At 40.6% G+C, this 20,778-nt stretch overlaps 1 protein-coding gene across 1 annotated transcript; it reads right to left on the bottom strand.

Annotated features, from left to right (window-relative positions):
- Nucleotides 1–273: 273 nt before the first annotated feature.
- On the bottom strand, nt 274–20,573 carry LOC309715811 (uncharacterized protein). Its single transcript, XM_082549257.1, has 4 exons — nt 19,509–20,573; nt 12,958–18,642; nt 436–604; nt 274–353 (listed from the first exon to the last, which is right to left on the bottom strand). The coding sequence occupies exons 2-4, from the start codon at nt 13,084–13,086 to the stop codon at nt 292–294; spliced, it is 360 nt and encodes a 119-aa protein (XP_082405383.1). The 5' UTR covers nt 13,087–18,642; nt 19,509–20,573; the 3' UTR covers nt 274–291.
- Nucleotides 20,574–20,778: the final 205 nt, after the last annotated feature.

Here is a 20,778-nt window from a genome sequence, read left to right as displayed (position 1 = left end):
TTTCTTGCAACATTGAATTCATCGCTTGGCTTGCTGTTTGTTTGCTAGTGATAGGCTACTTGACGACAGCATTGGCTAACCAGTGTTCTCTAGACCAGTGGTCCCCTGTCATGGCACAGTGGCCCGTGGAAATGGGATGGACTCAAGTGCAGTTTCAAACCCGGAGGCCAGAGGTGCGGTGTAACGAAAAGAGTCTTTATTTACAATGCTCAGAGGCTAACAGAAATTTCAGACTAGAATTAAGGAACATAAACTAGACGTCTGAGGCGAGAGAAAATACTGTGACTATGACTAGATGGCAGGGATAACTGGGTGCAGGGACTGGGCAGGGGAAACTGTGGCTGGCCAGGGCACTGAAACAGAAGAGAGAGCAGTCAGGGGAATCCCACAGAGAGCTGCAAGTGAATCTGAGAATAATACACTGAGCTGTCTTACAAGCTTGCAGGTGGGGGTTGCGTGGAGGGGGGAGGCAGGAGAGGTCCAGGTGGGTGCTGCGTGCAATGCAGGGAGGCAGGCAGGAGAGACTGGCAGTTCCAAAAAGGGGAGAGATTACCGGCGGCTGCAAACTTGTATCCAGGAGAGCTTGGTAGGTGGGTTTCAGAGGCTGACGAGAAAACAGAGGAAATAAGGTTAATATACACGATGAGTCATCAAGGAACAGACGTGAGGCCGAGAACTGACTAAAGTTGTCAGATAATCTGGCGAAGACCAGTTGAGTGTACAGGTCATAAATACTGCTGGTATGATTGCCATCAGGTGAGGAACAACAAAGACTCCACCCAGTGGGGAGGAGCCGATGCTGTGGAAAACCACCCAGACCATGACAGTCCCCAACCCAGGGAAATAGAGTTAACAATAAAAACGTGAAAAAAACCCAACAAAAAACCCCCCTGAAAACCATAAAGTTCACGTCCGAGCATCAACTCTTGCACCCCCCCGTACCAAACGACTTTGGTCCGTGGCCCGGGAGTTGGGGACTGCTGCGCTAGACAGAAAATTGAGTGTCAATGTATTATGATCTATTATGAAAGTACAAGTAAATTTAGCTGTCATAAAAATGTTGTCAGGCAAAATCACAGTAGCTTCCCTGATCATTTTACAAACATAAGTAAAGAGAAATCGATCTAAATAGCCTAGCCTAATGGTTGTGTGCTGAATCTATGAATAAAAATATCAGCTGTACACATAATTAACTGGCCCATAGCTGTGGAAATTGACTTGAATTCTTGAGTCTATGGAGATTAACAGTAATTTATCCCTCTACTGCATAGCGTTGTCCTGAGCCAACAAACCACATTTTCATGCCTCACACTGTTCCTTCAAAAAACCCCAACTTTTTTTTGTCAACTAATGCTACCAGGCACATCTCTGTCCAATAAAAGGATGAGTTGAAGGTGGTGTGAGTTTCATTTGGGGGGGGGAACCTCTTTCTGCAAGCTGCACTACATGAGAGACATCTCCATTAGGAGGTAAGATAAAGATCACTATTTTACACGTTTATAGTGAAATAAATGTATATAACAAATACACTCAACAAAAATATAAACGCAACACCTTTGTTACTGCTCCGATTCCCCATGGGATGGACGTAGAGACCTAAAATTCATTCCAGATACACAATATAACCATCCCTCCCAAACAGTGGTCACAAATCAGTCCAAATGTGTGGTAGTGGGCACATCTGCTATATTGAGATAATCCATCCAGGCTTTCGAAGTGGGAGGCGGTAGAGGTAAGTGACGGACAAGGTAAGCAACTCATGTTTTAACTGACGTCAGAGATTTTGGCGGAAAATTAAAGCAAATGGTAGTTTAGATTTGAACAAATTCATTTAAACTTCAGTATTACCAAATACACTTATCAATTGTCTTATAACTAACACTATTTGTCTAAATAATCTCCAACACCCTGGAGAACAACGAGGAGAGTTTAGAGACTCTCCAAGATTATATTGATCAGTGCTTTCAGGATCTCGTGATGAAGAAGACCCAGTGTGCAGCTTCCCCGGCCAAACCTGAGACGCCGTCGTCGAAAAGACAACGCCCGGCAGATTCCCCCGGCTCAACATCGCCAGCCGGCAAAGATATTGCTGACATACTGGAGTCAATCGACAAGCGATTGTCCAGTTTTGACGCAAGGCTGTCCTTGGTGGAGATTCTTCACCGAGAATTTAAATGCTTGCGAGAATCCCTGGAGTACAGCCAGCAGCAGGTGGAAACGCTTGCTGCTGAAAATGCCACGCTAAGGGAGTCGGTGAAATGTCTCACAGATAATGTTACCCAGCTCAATAGAGAAAATAAAAAAATAAAAGAAACAGTTATCGATCTACAAGCTCGTAGCATGCGTGATTATCTGGTATTTTCTGGTATTCCAGAAGCCGCTGGAGAGGACGCGGAGACCACGGTAAAAAGCTTCATCAAAACCCACCTGAAGCTGCCGGAGGACACTGTGAAGAACATCGTCTTCGATCGGGTACATCGCCTCGGCCCCATTCGGGCTACGGCCGGGAGACCACGTCCTATCGTGGCCAAATTCGGCCACTTCAAACAAAAGCAACATGTGAAAAGCCGCGGCAGGGAATTAAAAGGAACGGACTTCAGCGTGAACGACCAGTTCCCCAAAGAGATCTTGGAACGATGCAGGGTCCTCTTCCCAATCCGACGCGGCTTCATCCAGAAGGGCTACCGCGCTGTCATCGCTGTGGACCGGCTGTACGTGGACGGACAGCTCCACCGCGACCCCGACATCACTCCGTGGCTGTATTAACCTCACACCAGATAAGAACCAGCTGCACCCTTCCCTATCCACTCACACTAACTTGCATTAACATCTGTTTAACTTACCAGTATCAAATCGCATCTTAAAGTGTGATTTCATAGCAGAATTAACACCGTCACTCTCCGTCAGTGATTTAATTGGAATGTTTACGTTTTGTTTTTGTTTGTTTTTTTCTCGTTTTTTTTCCCTCTCTTTTCCCCCTCTTGGTTTTATGCTGCTCACCCCTGTCCTTGGTTTCTTTCTTTATTCCTTTCACTGCCTCGATCACCTGCTTCGACACTCATCCACAAACATCCTTTATTTCGACACATACGCACCATGCGCTCAACGGCAGCACATTTACATCAGTCAGACAGCGCACACAGTCATATAAGATACACACACACTTAAGCCAAGCCTACTCATATTAGTAACTATGCATACACAAAGTCAGACTCAGGGAGCATCTCGCCACACATTTTTTCTCTCTCTCCTTCTCTTTTTATGAACAAGTGACGTATTCTCTCCACCTGTCTAAGCGACGCACACAGCATACATCCCTAGTTATACACAAACATCTATGGGTACACTGAGGTTCATTACATGGAATATAAATGGAGCTGGCTCCAGAGTAAAGAGGTTAAAAATATTTAACTAACTCAAAAAACTACAGGCAGATCTTGTCCTTTTACAAGAGACCCACAGACCTCTTAGAGGTTCGAATGAACTTAAAACACCTGAGTTTCCTAATGTGTTCTCAGCTTGTTATAATTCTAGACAAAGGGGAGTAGCAATTTTAATACATAAAAATATTAATTTCACAGTACTCGATACAGTTATAGATCCAGAGGGCAGATTCTTAATCATTAAACTATCTATACTTGATAAAAAGCTATGTATTGCAAGTGTATATGGTCCAAATGTTGATGATCCCTCATTCTTTCACGGTTTTTTCAGTGCACTCTCTGAACACTTAGATGGCACACTTGTTCTTGGAGGCGACCTCAACCTTGGACTAAATGAAGACATGGATAGGCTAATTACAGCGGGAACTCAGCGTAATTGGCAGTCCATAAATATAATCAAACAGTATATTAGCGACTTTGGTCTTTGCGATGCATGGCGCTCCCTTCACCCCACCAGTAAGGAATATACTTTTTTCTCACATGTCCATCACTCCTACTCTCGTCTGGATTATTTTTTGGTCAGCAGCTCACTGCTGAGCGACATTTCAGACACTGAGATTCATCCTATAGCTGTCAGCGATCATGGTCCTGTATCTTTAACACTAATGCACAAGAATAATACTACGCCAAGAAAAAACTGGAGATTTAATATATCACTACTTAAAGATGAAGACTTTATTAAATATTTAAAAAAAGAGTGGACTTCATATTTGGACTATAATGACACTCCCGAAACATCAGCTTCTGTTCTATGGGAAGCAGGGAAAGCTGTGATGAGAGGTAAAATAATTTCTTTCTCATCACATAAAAAGAAAACAAAAATATTCAGGAATTAGAAAAAAAAATCAAATCACTAGAAGAAGCCTACGCGTCCCACCAAGATCAGGAAACATTGAACAAAATACGTAAAACTAAACTAGAATTAAATGAGATAATTGATAAAAAAAAACAAAATTCTTAGTACAAAGACTACGCCTACAAAATTATGAACATGGTAATAAATCTGGTCAATTTCTAGCAAACCAGCTAAAAATAAATAAAGAAAAAACAACTATATGTGCTGTTCAAGATTCATCTGAGAACACAATATATGATCCAATACAAATAAAAAACATTTTCAGGGATTTCTATAAAACGTTGTATTCACCACAAATAAACCCATCTAAAAAAGAAATTGATCAGTTTTTGGACAACATAACTCTTCCAAAATTATTAGACACTCAAGCAATGGCACTGGATTCACCACTGACACCAGGTGAACTCCAGGAAGCCCTGATAAGTATGCCCAATAATACGGCTCCAGGTCCAGACAGCTTTCCTGCAGAATTCTACAAAGAATTCTGGTCGATTCTAGCACCAGTTTTCTACAGAACGTTGTTGGAAATTAAAGAAAAGGGCAGACTTCCATCAAATATGAATTCTGCAAACATTAATCTCCTGCTAAAACCAGGCAAAGACCCTGTATATCCCTCAAGCTATCGTCCAATATCCCTTATAAATGTAGACCTTAAAATAATCTGCAAAGCTCTCTCAAAGAGACTGGAGAAAATAACCCCCCTCTTAATTCATCCTGACCAAACTGGTTTCATAAAAGGTAGGCACTCATCAACAAATACACGTAGATTACTTAATTTGATAGACTACTCATACAGTAAAAACCTAGAAACTACAATATTCTCTTTAGACGCAGAAAAAGCATTTGACAGAGTTAACTGGAAATTTCTATTTGCAACTTTACACAAATTTGGTTTTGGATCCTCTTTCATAAACTGGTTAAAAATATTATATAATTCCCCAACAGCTTGTGTTAGAACAAATGACCAGACATCCTCCAGCTTCTGTCTCTTGAGGGGCACCAGGCAGGGATGCCCACTCTCCCCTTCACTGTTTGCAATTTTTATTGAACCACTAGCAGCAGCAATTAGACAGAATTCAGTAATTAAGGGCATAAAATGCAAGAACGTGGAACATAAAATCAGCCTTTATGCGGATGATGTGTTACTCTTTCTCCAAAATTCACAAACCAATATCTCTGGGGTGATTGAATTGATAAACTCTTTTGCAAGAATATCAGATTACTCAATTAACTGGTCAAAATCTACAGTTCTACCGATTAATTGCTCCCTCCATAATTCCTCTTCTACACCACTGCAATCGGGAAATATAAAATATTTAGGTATTAATGTTTCTCCCAAGCTTGCAGATCTAACTAAATTAAACCATATCCCACTTTTAAAGAAGGTAGAAGATGATCTGGCTAGATGGAAATGTCTACCCATATCACTCATGGGAAGGGTTGCCGCTATAAAAATGATGGTCTTACCAAAAATAAATTATTTATTCTCAATGATCCCAACTAAACCGCCACAAGATTGGTTCAGATCTCTAGATTCATGTATGTCCAAATTCCTTTGGAAAAATAAACCCCCACGTATAAGCTTAAAAACACTACAAAAGACCAAGGATAAAGGAGGACTAGAACTGCCTAACTTTCAGCACTACTTCTTAGCCAACAGGCTTCAGTTTATCTCAGGATGGCTAAAACATACCCTCTTAGATGAACCTTGGCTAGATGTAGAACAAGCACTTACCATTTATCAGCTCAAACATCCAACGACATGAATGCTTTAAAAGCATCAACATCAGCTCTTCTCTGACAGCATGGTGGGAGTTTCTAAAATTGACGGCGTCTTCATTAATCCCATGCAAACGTACACCTATCTGGAACAACCCTGACATATTACAAAACAATAATATGATAAACTTTTCAGATTGGAGTGGTAAAGGAATCAAATATTTAGAACATATACTAGAAGGAACAGAATTTATCTCATTTGACGGACTAGTTACACAATATGGAATCAACAAGAAAAGATTTTTAGAATATCAACAAATTAAATCCATAGTAAAAAAGAAATTTAAACCGGGTCAAGTTGAACTACAAACACCACCAAGTGTGGTTCAATTTCTTACTCTTAAAACCCCCAAATTACTATCCAAAATATACAGAATGCTTTCCAAAACAGATGAATCAATATCACTTCCTATTGCAAAATGGGAAGCGGATTTATCAGTTAACTTAGACCTAAACTTCTGGTCTCAGATTTGCTTAAAAACCTTTCATCTAATTAGAAATCCCAGTCTTCAATTAATTCAATACAAAATATTACATAGAGTGCACTATACAGGTCATCGGATGTTCAAGATGGGCTTTACGTCTACCAACAACTGCTCACACTGCCAAACCAATTCACCGGACAATTATATCCACGCTCTTTGGTTCTGTCCACCAGTTCAGAAGTTTTGGCGCGAGATATGTGAAGACTTATCGAAGTGTCTGAAATGTAACATTCCAACTTCCCCCTTAGTGTGTTTGTTGGGCAGCTTAGATAATGTCACTTCAGAAAAGAATATAGCCCATATGGTTTTCACTGCCCTATGCATAGCCAAGAAAACTGTCCTCATGAACTGGAAAAATAAAAATAATCTTAATTTCTATATTGGTTAGAATTATCTATTAGATTACATTAGTCTTGATACAGCCTCTGCCACCACATCAGATCAATTGCTCTGGGCTCCTTTGATCAGCTCCATCACCTAGTGGGGGTGGGGGGTCATAGTTTGGTCCCGCCTTCACTGTTGTGATTGGTGTGGGGGTAGGGACAGGCTTAGGGCGTCGGGGGGTTCCCCGGAGGCATCTTCCTTGGGGGGCTCAACCCGGGGTAGCGGTCATGTCCGGTTAGGGGCTCTGTTGGCTCTCAGGTGACTGTTTCCTCGCGGCTGCGTGCAGCGGGGCTAGGGGAGGGTCTGTGCTGACGGACGTGGGTTACTGACCTGGTAGCCTGGCTGCCCCTGGGTGGGTCCGGGATGGGCGCTCCGTCTCTGGGCTGGGGCCCGGGCCGGGCCTCGGGGGCTTGGGTCCTGGTTGGTGTGTTGCCGGGGTTGTGGGCGGGTGGGTGCATGGGGGCCCACCCCTGGAGCAGGGTGCCGCTGGTGCATCGAGCCACCTGGGGGGCTCTTCAACTGGTGGGGGAGATTGTCACATCTTGCAGGAGCTTTCCTCTCCTCGGGAGCTCCCTCTGCAGGAGGGGGAGATACAGGAGAGGTGGAGGAAGATCTCAGCCTGGGTGTTTATTGTCTTATGTAGTCTGGAAGATGAGTGGATGGTGGGGTGGGTGCAGTTTTCTCTGTGGTGGGGTTGGGTGGACTGTCCCGGGCTCTGTGGGGCCGGGAGGCGCTGCTGCACTGGGCCCCGGTCTGGATGGGCCTGGGCCCCCTTTCCCTGGCGGGTCGCGGAGTATGGGGGTGCCTACCCTGCCCCTCCCTTCCTTCCCTCCCCATCTCCAGCTGCCTCCCTCTTCCCGCTCCACCACAACCACCCACACATGCAGGACCTTGGAGTAGGGGTATGTCACCAGGGTGCAGAGGAGGCTACCCCCCCCCCCCCCCCCTCTGTCCCCTTCTGGCTGCCTCTGCCTCAATTTTATCCCACAACTTAGACATTCACATTACTCACACTCTCATTACACATACATATAGGATCTTGGGGGTGGGCACGATACACGGAATCCAAAGTACCATCAGGGTGTACACCCCACCCCTGGCGTCGTTACACAGGTACACACCGGCTCACTCCTTGGCGGCCGCTTATCGGGGCCTGGAGCCTGGGGCTCGCTCGGGCCACTTCGGAGGTGGGGTGCCCCCGGCCTCTCGGCCTGGGGCTCGGTCACTCAGGCACGGCTGGCTGCCGGCGGAGCTCACGGGCGCGTCACTGCAACTCCCCCTGGCTTCTGCTCCGCGGCTGCTGAGTGAGCCCTCATCTGGGACTCTCCTCAGCTCTTTCTGGGACAGTGGTGCGGCTGCCCCTCTGTTGGTCTTCCTTGGTCTCTTGTGTTCTGGGGGCCTCTGGATGTCTGGAGTTTTGATCTCCTCCATACCTGCTTCATGCCCTGGAGGACGGGGCTGTGGCCCCCCCACACCCTCTAGCAGATCATTACATGAAGGAACCTTTTAAAAAAACAAGCGCGTCCATGCTCACAGGTGTACACACGGGTGATCACACCCACAAACTACACCCTTTTTGGCTCCTACCTCAAAGCACACTGTGTTCTGTTGATCTTATGTGCTGCACAATAATGTTTAATATTTAGTATTTACTGTCATATTCCCATATATCATTGTGATGTTGTTTATTCTATTACTCTTGTTCTCTTCTGCTTGTTTTCGTTTTTTCTTTCTCAGCAGGTGATCCAGGTGATTGATATATGCATTTTTTATTTCTTTTTTTTTTCTTTTCTGCTCATTCTGTTGGTTTTTGTTTTTTTGCCCTTCTCCCCCGTCCCTCTTCTCAGCTGTTTCTCTTTCCCTCTTTCTTTCTCCCCTTCTTTCCCCCAGTCAAGTCTGTCCCGTATTCAGTTAGTGAAAATAAAATAAAGAATAAAAGGTGAATCAAATGGACCATTACGGCAAGGCTGGGATGGTCAATTTGGTAAAGTAAATCCGTTGGGCATCTTTCTTTGCCTTTAGACAACAATTCTGATGGCAAAAGAGCCAAACGGGACAGGCAAAAAAAAAAAACAAAAAACAAAAAAAAGATAATCCATCCCACCTCACAGGTGTGCCACATCAGGATGCTGATCTGACATCATGAGTAGTGCACAGGTGTACCTCAGACTGCCCACAACAAAAGGCCACCCTGGAATGTGCAGTTTTTTGCGCTATTGGGGGTCTGGGGACCCAGAACCGGTCAGTATCTGGTGTGACCACCATTTGCCTCATGCAGTGTAACACATCGTCGCATGGAGTCTATCAGATTGTCAATTGTGGCCTGTGGAATGTTGGTCCACTCCACTTCAACGGCTGTGCGAGGTTGTTGGATATTCGTGGGAACTGGTACACGCTGTCGTATACGCCGGTCAAGCACATCCCGAACATGCTCAATGGGTGACATGTCCGGTGAGTATGCTGGCCATGCAAGAACTGGGACATTCTCAGCTGCCATCTGCCCTGAAAAATGTGAACCATGATTCATCCGTGAAGCGCACACCTCTCCAACGTGCCAGACGCCATCGAATGTGAGCATTTGCCCACACAAGTCTGTTACGGCGATGAGCTGGAGTCAGGTCAAGACCCCGATGAGGACGACGGGCATGCAGTTGAGCGTCCCTGAGACGGTTTCTGACAGTTTGTGCAGAAATTGTTTGGTTGTGCAAACCAATTGTTCCAGCAGCTGTCTGGGTGGCTGGTCTCAGACGATCTTGGAGGTGAACCTGCTGGATGTGGAGGTCCTGGGCTGGTGTGGTTACACGAGGTCTGCGGTTGTGAGGCCGGTTGGATGTGCTGCCATATTCTCTGAAACGCCTGTGGAGACGGCTTATGGTTGAGAAATGAACATTCAATGCACGGGCGACAGATCTGGTTGACATTCCTGCTGTCAGCATGCCAATTGCACGCTCCCTCATTGCTTGTGGCATCTGTGGCATTTTGCTGTGAGACAAAACTGCACATTCCAGGGTGGCCTTTTGTTGTGGGCAGTCTGAGGTACACCTGTGCACTACTCATGATGTCAGATCAGCATCCTGATGTGGCACACCTGTGAGGTGGGATGGATTATCTCAGTATAGCAGATGTGCCCACTACCACACATTTGGACTGATTTGTGACCACTGTTTGGGAGGAATGGTTATATTGTGTATCTGGAATGAATTTTAGGTCTCTACGTCCATCCCATGGGGAATGGGAGCAGTAACAAAGGTGTTGCGTTTATATTTTTGTTGAGTGTACTTGCATGTAGGGCCGGGCCATATTATACCGTTCACGGTAATAGAGGTGCAATGTTAGGCAACGATAAGTAAATGAAATATCGCAATAATATATGGGTAAAACGCGCATGCGCAGTGCCTTTGTTTTCATACGCGCATGGCGGTAACAGAGAATGAGAAGGGAGAAAGCGGATCGTTGAGTGAAACGGATGAACCAGAATTGGTTTGTGAAAATGGTGCCACTTCAGTGATGTGGAACTGGTTTGGTGTTTGTCTGTCAGATACCCACCAAAGCACTTTTTTTTTTTTGTAGAACATGCAAGCGGCCGTCGTTATTGCCGTATTTGTCGGACTAACGTGCTCGTAAATCTGGGTCCTAAACTCCGTTCTCTCCAGGTCCCAAAGTCAAATGAACACTGCAGCATCACTGAGAGTTAAAAACTGTCTAAATTCTTTCATCTTTAATAAAACGATCAGCATTGCTGCTTTACCAGGTGTAACAATTAAGTTTAACATCCATCCATGAAAACAGAATTTATTACATTTAACGGAGTTAAAGTTAGCAGGAAGTTAGCTCGCTAGTTTCGCTAGCTACCCAAGCATGATATCCGGTTGTTCAGTCTGACGTTACTATCCGTGTCTGAGCCTAAACTCCGCTGCAGGTCCATATATCAAACGATCACTATGGCATTACTGAGAGTTGAAAAACTGTCTAAAATCTTTCATCTTTAATAAAATGATCAGCGTTCTGCTCTACCAGGTGTAACAATTGAGTTTAACATCCAGGCATCCATGAAAATGGAATTTATGACATTTAACGGAGTTAGAAGTTAGCAGGAAGTTAGCTCGCTAGCTTCTATCTAAAAACAATATAGCATGTCCTGACTGCGGGGTTTTGGAAACAAATGAAAACGTACAGCTCTGCTATCACTTCCAACATAAATTAAGACAGAAAGCTAAACAGCAGTGACGTTTGTAGGGTTACTGAAGTTGGGCTAGCTGGTATATAATGATGTGCTACGTGACCACTAGTGACACAGCTATGTTAGCATAATATAAACAAGCTAACTTTTTTTCCACTCGATAAAAGTTAACGTGAGTGTTCTCGGTGGTCAGGAACAAATGTAATCGCATGGCAGGATGCTGTAAAAGGACCAAACTTCAGCCAGGAGAACAACTGAGATAATCCATCCACAATACGAGGTTAGTCATTCATATACTGCTGCATGGGCTGGGCTGTAGTTACATCGTAAGGTTTTAAAAACTGAGCTTAAATAAATGATTAGCGGTAATAAAAGCCGAGGGAGGTCAACAATGATCACTGACTGTTTTAGGAGCTTTTTGAGATCAAATAGAAGAAAATACAAAACATTAAACATGTTAACAACACAAAAGCCATATTAAACGCAGACTACTTTAGGCCCGGAAGTAGGATTCGTCACGTCATCACTTAACAATCCAATAGCATGTTCTGACAGAGATTTCTGAAAAAATTCAAATGTACAGCTCTGCTATCACTTCCAACATAAATGAAGACAGGAAACTGAACAGCAGTGACCTTTGTAAGGTTACTGAAGTTGGGCTAGGTGGTATATAATGATGTGCTACGTCATCGCTAGCGACACAGCTATGTTAGCATAACATAAACAGTGAAGCTGGAGGATGAACGCTAACACTTTTCCACTCGATAAAAGTCAACATGAGGGTTCCTGATGGTTAGAGACAAATGCAATCGCATGGCAGGATGCTGTAAACGGCCCAAACTTCAGTCAGGAGAACAACTGAGATAATCCATCCACAATAGAAGGTTAGTCATTAATATACTGCAACAAAATGGGAATTGAGCAGCTGTGATAGAATACAGCATTAATGAATCAATGGTACAGAAGTGGAGGAAGTAAGAAGAATGAGTTGAATAAAGTTTGACTTATCTGACTGCTTTGTGTCGCTTAATGTGCCTTATAATCCCGTGCACCTTATGGTATGAAAAATACGCATTTGACTATTTGGCACACTGCAGTTTAATGTTGCAAAGCACCTCTTTTTAACTTCTGTGGATATTGTACATGGTTATGCTTAGGATATGTCAGCCCATTTCTACTGGAAATGCCTTTTGGTTAAACTTTCAGCAAGGAATTTGCATTTGCACTGTTAAATTTTTATATAGCTTTAATGCACATAAAAAACAGCTGCTTGTTTAAGTGAAAATAAATGGATGTTTTTTTTACGCTTGTAAAGTTGTGGAGTTGCATTTTGTCTCGCATCGATTATGTCAGTTATATCGTTATCGCAAATTTTCAAATATATATCGTGATAAATATTTTTGGTGATATCGCCTTGCTCTACTTGCATGTGCATAAATATGTTAAGAAGTATATTTGATTGTTCTACTTTTTAAACTGTTAATTTTCATTCATTGCCTTGAAGCAACACTGTGCAGTTAATTTTTTTTCAGGCAATGTAATGCATTAGCATATGTGTGTAGAGATGTGTTTGTGTGCATTTATATGATCATAGTCACATGGTTGGTCAGTCAGTTGGTAAAGTAATTGTGTGTCTGTGTGTGGACGTATATTACTTATTGTTGTGGGGACACAAATCTGTTTACACACTCACATTGTTAGATCCAAGAAATGGTACCACCGGCTGTTGTTCCACTTCCTGGACATGATCACCATTACCACTTGGCTGCTCTACCGAACAGACTGTGAAGGCACTGGCATGAAGCAGAAAGACCAAATGAGGCTCTATACCTTCAAATCATACATTGCAGAGGGCCTCTGCATGTGTGGGAAGAGCCTGGAGAAGAAGAGAGGTTGTCCCAGCCAGTCCATTGCTGGCGCATATGAGGAGAAGAGGAAGAAAGGACGCACAGCTCCCATTCCAGTCCAAGATGTCCGCCTGGATCAAACAACCCACTGGCTGATTATGACTGGGGACAAGGGACGATGCAGGGTGCCAGTGTGCAATGGTACACCAAAAGCAATGTGCTGCAAATGCAATGTGCACCTCTGCTTCACCCCCGATCACAACTGCTTCCTGAGATTCCACGCTGAATGAACAAGACAGATCCCTGATCAAACGTTGGATGTATTTTGGTGTTTTATTGTTCTGAAATGTTTACATTGTTTATTTGTTCATCCTTGTTGTACTAATCAAACTAAATTTGTCCTGGGCCATCATGTAAAAGTTGGGCCTGGGACATTATATAACTTATTAATAATGGAATGAAAATTAATGATTGTATTCACTTGTGAAAAAGAAGTGTAACACATCCAAAAGTTATGCTCTTATGTCCTTACAGAAACTGTGATTCCTTCAGAATATCAGGTAAATGCCAGCTCATGTGGAGTAATCAATCAGTCAATCAATCAAGCCTTTATTTGTCACATGCAATGTTACACATAAACCTGCAGTGAAAATTTAACCCCCTTCTGACCATACATACATTGCAGAAACATCACATTGGGAAGACAGGTTGGAAACAGGTAGGGAGGTAAGAAAACAATGAAAATAACAGAAGACAAGCTCAAGCGCAGAATCCAAGCAGAGAACATGTCAGCTCATATTTTCAGAGGTTTGAGTGGGGTACGTTTAAATTTTGTGATTTTGATGTCACCTGATATAAATCCAGGTTACTCGTATCACTGAAATAACAATGTGGCTGGAAATTGTGCATTTGCTGCAACATATACAAGGTTACACCATGTGAACAAAAACATTTAAATGATATTTGTGCACGTGTCTGCTCTTTTGGTGTTTGTGCTTTCTTTTTTAGGGTCGTAAAGCCAAACTACGTCACATTAGAAAAGTATAGTAATCATCCACAACTATTTTCAGTTGTGGATGATAAAGGATTCAGAAAGTTTATTCATGCAGGCCCATATGACAGAGAATATGTCTTCTTTTTGTTTTCATATTTTAATTTATATTTAATTGTGTTGTGGTTTGCAGTGTTTTGTGTTGTTTCACTTTAAATTTGTTTAAAAGGAAAAAGCTGATAATTTAAATAGTTGAAATGTAAATAGTTGGTTTTTTGTATTAAATCATTTATTTATTACATTTTATGTGGAGTGAATAAATAAAAGTATATTTACGGTGGCCGCTAGAGACAAAGCACGTACAAACCCCGAAGCTTGTACAAACTTCAAATCACGTACAAACCTCGAAGCACGTAAAAACACCATAGCACGTACAAACGTCAAAGCACGTACAAACTCCAAAACACCTACAAAACACAACAGAAGTGCTCCAGGATGCTAAGCGCAGTGTTGAGCTTTTGTTACCTAGTGGCTACACAAGCCAGGAAGTACCAACAACCGGATTTGGTGTGTGGTAGTAAAAGGTAAATGGACATTTTTTTTTTTAATTATTTGAAATGAAATGAAATTTATTTTCGGTCAACAACAACAACAACAACAACAACAACAACAGATTATAATTTTACATAAAAGTACTCAATCAAACAGTAACCGAAAAAGGAATAGGCTGAAGCCTTGTGGCTTATAATTATCCTATCCCTTACCCCCATAGGAATAATCAAATCCTTAGCCAAGAAAACAATAATATGAAATTATGCACAAAAGGAATTACCAATGTAAAAAAAATGTGGTTTTATTTATATATGTTTATACATAAATATATACGGTGGCCCCTAGAGACAAAACGCATACAAACTCCAAAAAGCACATTTCTAGCGTTAACTGAACTTCAAAACAAAGCTACCTAGATCACTTAAATGACACAATTGAAAGCATATGTGTATTGTTTGTGTATTTCTACACAAGCACTTATATATATTCATACTACCACACACCAAATCTGGTCCTTGGTACTTGCTGGCTTGTGTAGCCTCTAGGTAACAAAAGCTCAACACTGGGCCTAGCATTCTGGAGCACTTCTGTTGTGTTTTGGAGTTTTTACGTGCTTCTGAGTTTTTACGTGTTTTGTAGTTTTTATGTGCTTCAGGGTTTGTAGGTGTTTTGAAGTTTGTACGTGTTTTGTCTCTAGGGATCACCGTAAATATACTTTTATTTATTCACTCCACATAAAATATAATAAATAAATCATACAATACAAAAACCAACTATTTACATTTCAACTTTTAACTATTTAAATTTTCAGCTTTTTCCTTTTAAACACATTTAAAGTGAAACAACACAAAACACTGCAAACCACAACACAATTAAATATAAATTAAAATATGAAAACAAAAAGAAGCGGCTTGCGATAAGTATCCGGCTCTAAGAGCCATTTCGTTCGCGACCGACACATCACTAATAGATGATCCTACAAAAAACTGGTTGGTGGACTCCCTATATCCAACTTTATTTATTATTCTAATAGCTCTTTTTTTGCAATTTAAATATTGAATCCAAATATGTTTTGTATGTGTTCCCCCAAATTTCCACACAATAGGTAATTTAAGGCAAACAAAGGGAAGTATACAATAAATATAGGCAGTTCTTATTCAAAGAATCTCTTGTTTTATAAAGAATAGAAATAGACTTGGACAATTTCCGTTTCACATGTTTTATGTGGGGCTTCCAACAGAGTTTATCATCAATAATTACTCCTAAAAATCATGTCTCATATACTCTTTAAATTTCAACATTATTTAAATTCAGTTTTACTTTGATATTACTTTCACTACCTCCAAATAACATAAATTTTGTTTTACTTTCATTCAATGATAGTTTATTAAATACAAACCATATATTTAACATCATGAGTTCTGTTTTCAGTAATTTCTCTATGTCCTTTCCAGAGCAAAATAAGTTTGTACCATCAGCAAACATCGCATATTTTAAAGTATCACTGGCTGTACAAATATCATTTGTATAAAGTAAAAATAACTTAGGTCCCAAAACAGATCCTTGTGGAACTCCACAAGTTACTTGTCTAAGTTTACATTTCATGTTATTAATACTCACATATTGGCACCTATTATTCAAGTAACTATTTAACCAAAATTGTACAACACCTCTTAAACCATACCTTTCACACTTCCGTAAAAGTAAAGAATAATCTATCGTATCAAAGGCTTTACGTAAATCAATGAACACACATATTCCAAACTGTTTTTCATCATATAATGGGATCACTTTGGCAATTTTCATTTTATCTGGAAAAATTCCAGTTTGAAATGATTTGTTACAAATATATGTTAATGGCTGAAGGACACTATGAAGAACTTCTTTAATTAGCGACATGTCAAGATCGTCACAATCCATGGATTTTTTACTCTTGAATTTACTCACCAGTTCTACAATGTCACTCTCACAGACTCCACCAAGAAACATTGAGTTACATTTACAAGAAGTAGAATCTACTTCATCATTTCCTCCTGGTACAGAAATCTCTTTTGCCAAGTTGGGACGTACATTAACAAAGTAATCATTAAATTCATTAACTATGCTCTCAATATTCTCAATCACTACATTACCTCTTTTTACAATACGTGTTGGAGAACATATATTAATTTGATTTTTTATTATCTTATTTAATACACTCCAGGTAGCCTTAATATTATTTTTATGTTTTTGAAGCAGCTGTTCATAATATCTTTTCTTTTCATATCGCATAATAGATGTTAATCTATTTCGATATTTCTTATATTTGTCTTCGTTTTCCTTTGTTCTGTGTCAAAAAAATCTTATATATAACCTATTTTTCCTTTTACAGGCTCTTTCCAGACCTTGTGTAAACCATGGTTTTTTCTTTTTAGAATTTTCAGAAAACATTTTAATTGGACAGTGGCTGTCATAGATTGACTAAAATATATCTAAAAATGTATTATATGCATCATTAGTGTCTTCCACATAAACTTTTTGCCAGTCATAATTTTCTAAGTCTGTTTTAAAAGCCACAATTTGTTCTGGTGTTTTTATTCTACCACTGTAATCAATCATTCACATGCATAGTTATTTTTCTCACACTTATCAGATATTGTTCATATCACAGTCAGCAACACAATTCTTTTCTACACTGAACTCTATTTCTTTTGTTTAAATCTCTCAAGATCTTCAATGTCTCTGACAACAATTACTTTAGCTTGTTCGGGTGTCCCATTAAGTCTTATGAATAAATAAATACACAAACAATACACATATGCTTTCAATTGTGTAATTTAAGTGATCTAGTGTAGCTCTCTTTTGGAAGTTCAGTTAACGCTAGAAATGTGGAATTAGGAATTAGACTCATTTCATTACTCTGGCTATATTTTCTTATTCATCATTACTATTAAACTTATACTTAGTCATACTCTTAATTACAATAAAGCACGATTAAGTATTTGCAAAATCACATACTGATAACTCTGTTATAATACTTTGTATTCAATCATAAAAAGGCTGGATGTTGAAACCTTTTACTTCCATTTTGATGAGCCAAGGGACCTCAACCGCTGATATTCCATGTCCAAAAACTGACAAGTACTGTTTTATGGAGCAAAAATGTAAAAATATTAAAGACAACGGGCACAGAAGAAGTGGTATAAAAACCAGTAACCAACCCAAAGTAATGAATAAAACACATTACAAACAACACCTGTTTGACAGAGACCAAACAATTTCTTTTCATCTGTTTCTTGGCAGAAAGTTAAGGCAGCTATTCAGCTTTAGGTTTCAACAAAGGGAGGTAATAATAAATTAATTAAAGCAACAAAACAACCTGAAGAGCCGGTTCGGAGCCGAAAGAGCCGGCTCTTTTCAGTGAGCCGAACCGAAAGAGCCGGTTCTCTAAAAAGAGCCGGAAATCCCATCACTACAAGCCAAGCGATAAATTCAATATTGCAAGGAAACTATCTATAATGCTTACTTTTTATTAAAGAAAAGTATCCTGAATGGAATTCAAATTGCTGGATCGGCAGACAGAGGCGGTTCCTCGCAAGTACGTTTTTTTAAGGCAGGTATTTTTCGAAGTCGCAAAATTATGGTGTCACGAGAAGGTGATTGGTCACTTGCAATGTTGAACCTGGAACAACATTAATTGTGATGATGTGGGAACAACACCAACACAAGGATATCAGATGTGTCTGACTTCATCCAGTGGCACACGATGCCAAACATCTGTGATGCGCAGTCCAGATATCTGCTGTTGTGCACACATTTTGAGCATGTGGAAGAATTTCAGTTATTGCTTCCTTCATTTTTGGAAAGATTTTCTCAATGTGTGTCATCAATATTTTTCTTCACACAGGAGTTCTGCCCCCACTTAGTCCTTCAACCATCTTACAGAATAAGGTCTTCTTAAGAGTAGAAAAGGGCTGCACTTCATTGACTATAAAGTCAAATACCAAGAATTTATTCATTTTTGGGTGATGGCTGGAGTGCTAAGGATGGCTTATTTGAGAGGGGAGGGGTTGTGTCTTTGCTACTTTGTTCATCATCCAATGTGTTTGCGTTGAGTAAACTGTGCATGACCCTGGGATGCATCCTCTGGGAAAATAGAAAGACGAAAAGAAAACATATTACTGATACATAAATAGTTTTCTATACAAAATCACTGCAAAAGTGCAGCCTTACCTACTGTCCACTAAGGTTGGGCGAATGGACGAATATATCGACTATCAAGGATAGGCTGAGGCTTTCGCAAATTGTTTTTACTAGAGTTATTTGCCCATGAGTAAATTTGGTAATAATGCTAGTTGAAGCTAGCATTATTAGTGAGAACAGTCAATGGGAAAAATAATAGCGCTGTTTTAACGGCACCCTCTTCAGCTATGAGCAAATGCACCCTCCTCAGAGTGTGCCCAAATGCAGCGATTCATTTACTCAAACTCATAATAGGAAGAAAGAAAGGCAGCAGCCTATGTTCAGAAGAAAACAAAAACATTTTATCTAAATTTTATTTTTTTTAAAAACACAACGGTTGGGAGGGAAACAAAGAGAAACTAGCTTCTTTTTCCCCTGTACAAGTAAAAAATTAAAATGTCTCTTCCAGTGAACATTAAAAAAAATCTCTGACATCTTTTGTGTGATTTGATGCATCTTAAACAAATAAATAAATAAATGAATAATCCAAAAAGTAGCTATCGTCATTTATCGCCTATCCTCATTTATCGAACTGCCGATTGTTGGTTGGAAAATTTTTACATATGGCCCAACCTTAATGTCCACCCTACTGTTAATCATTTTGGTACTGCTTTCAGAACTGCACATGACAGCAGCTAACAATGTTAGCTAAAATCACACAGCAATAGTAACATCAAACATACTGAAGTGGTACATAAACCAGGTAGCTACCACAACTAAAACAAGCTATTTACAGTAGGCTAACATGAGGGTTTTTTTTTAAAACTTACTTCCAGATGTTTATTTAGGGTTGGAGGGGGAGTCTTTTGACGCTGAGAGTAGCCTGGTTGCTGACAAGCAGAGTTTGCATTGCACTGTCAGATTTTGTCCACCCCTCTCTTTTTTGAATATGAAGTGGCATCGGAATTTCCAAGTAAGAAATGCACTGCTGGCTCTGTTGTGCTGGTTTCAGGTCCATTGTGTGACTGATGCCACCAACGTTAACAGGACGCTTACATTAGAGCCTCTTATTGTGTGTTCTGTTTAGGTTTCTGGCTATGCGTGGAATTAGCTAAATTACAGAGGGGATAGCCTAACACAGAGGTTCCCAAAGTGGGGGGCAGTATGAATAATAAAAAAAAGAAGGCTTGGACACTGCTAGCATAATGGACAGGTTTTTGACAGGAGTCCCACACAAACGCAAAGCAGAAGATGAAGCATCGCCAAATATGTTTCCAAACCATCTTCCTTCCAAGCCAAATACTAAAAAATATGATGAAGTATATCTTGCCTTTGGCTTCACCTGGACAAGTGCCAAGGTAGGTCTCCCCGGCAGAATTAGTTTCCCCTGCGTCGGGAGCACACGCTGGGCTGTGCAAATTACGGACAAACAGTACCCCACATTCTTGATTTTTAGTTCACAAACACTTCTTATAATGACTTACTACATTTTGGAGATTTTAGCTCTTTATACAGTTAAGTTACAGTGGGATACAAATATTATCAGGCTGATCCTGCCACAATTTGTTCCCCCTTTCGAAATCATGGACAAACAGTATCCCACAGTTGCTTATGCTTTTGAACCCATTTTGCACAGAGAGGCATTTTTTGAAAAATGTATTGATAGCAATGTTGAATATTATTACACAGGAAAAAAAAAACTACACGTAAAATAATTACACCGTGACGCCTCTGCCTTTCTAAATGGAGGGACAATAACTGCATGTGTATATGTAAGCGTGTAAAAACGGCAGATAGTCAGATTAATAGTAACAATATTTTGTCTCTATCCGCCATTGTAGAAATTCATCTCATGTAAACAATAACGTAGCGTGCACAGTGTTACGTGATAAAAGGCACATACCTCTGACATTGCATGACGAACTCCGTATTCCTCATCCACACATAAACGCAAAAACGTTTTCGAAAAGCTCCAACCTAACAGGAATTTTAAAAAATCTCAGTTTTCGGTGATTCAAAACGCCGTTTACACGTGGACGAAAGGTCCAAATTAGAGCTGGGCGATATGAGATTTTTTCATATCACGATATGTTTTTTTCA

The sequence above is a fragment of the Aulonocara stuartgranti genome (assembly GCF_965226115.1).
Source record: "Aulonocara stuartgranti genome assembly, chromosome: 10".
NCBI lineage: Eukaryota > Metazoa > Chordata > Actinopteri > Cichliformes > Cichlidae > Aulonocara > Aulonocara stuartgranti.
This window is presented reverse-complemented; position numbering and strand designations above follow the sequence as displayed.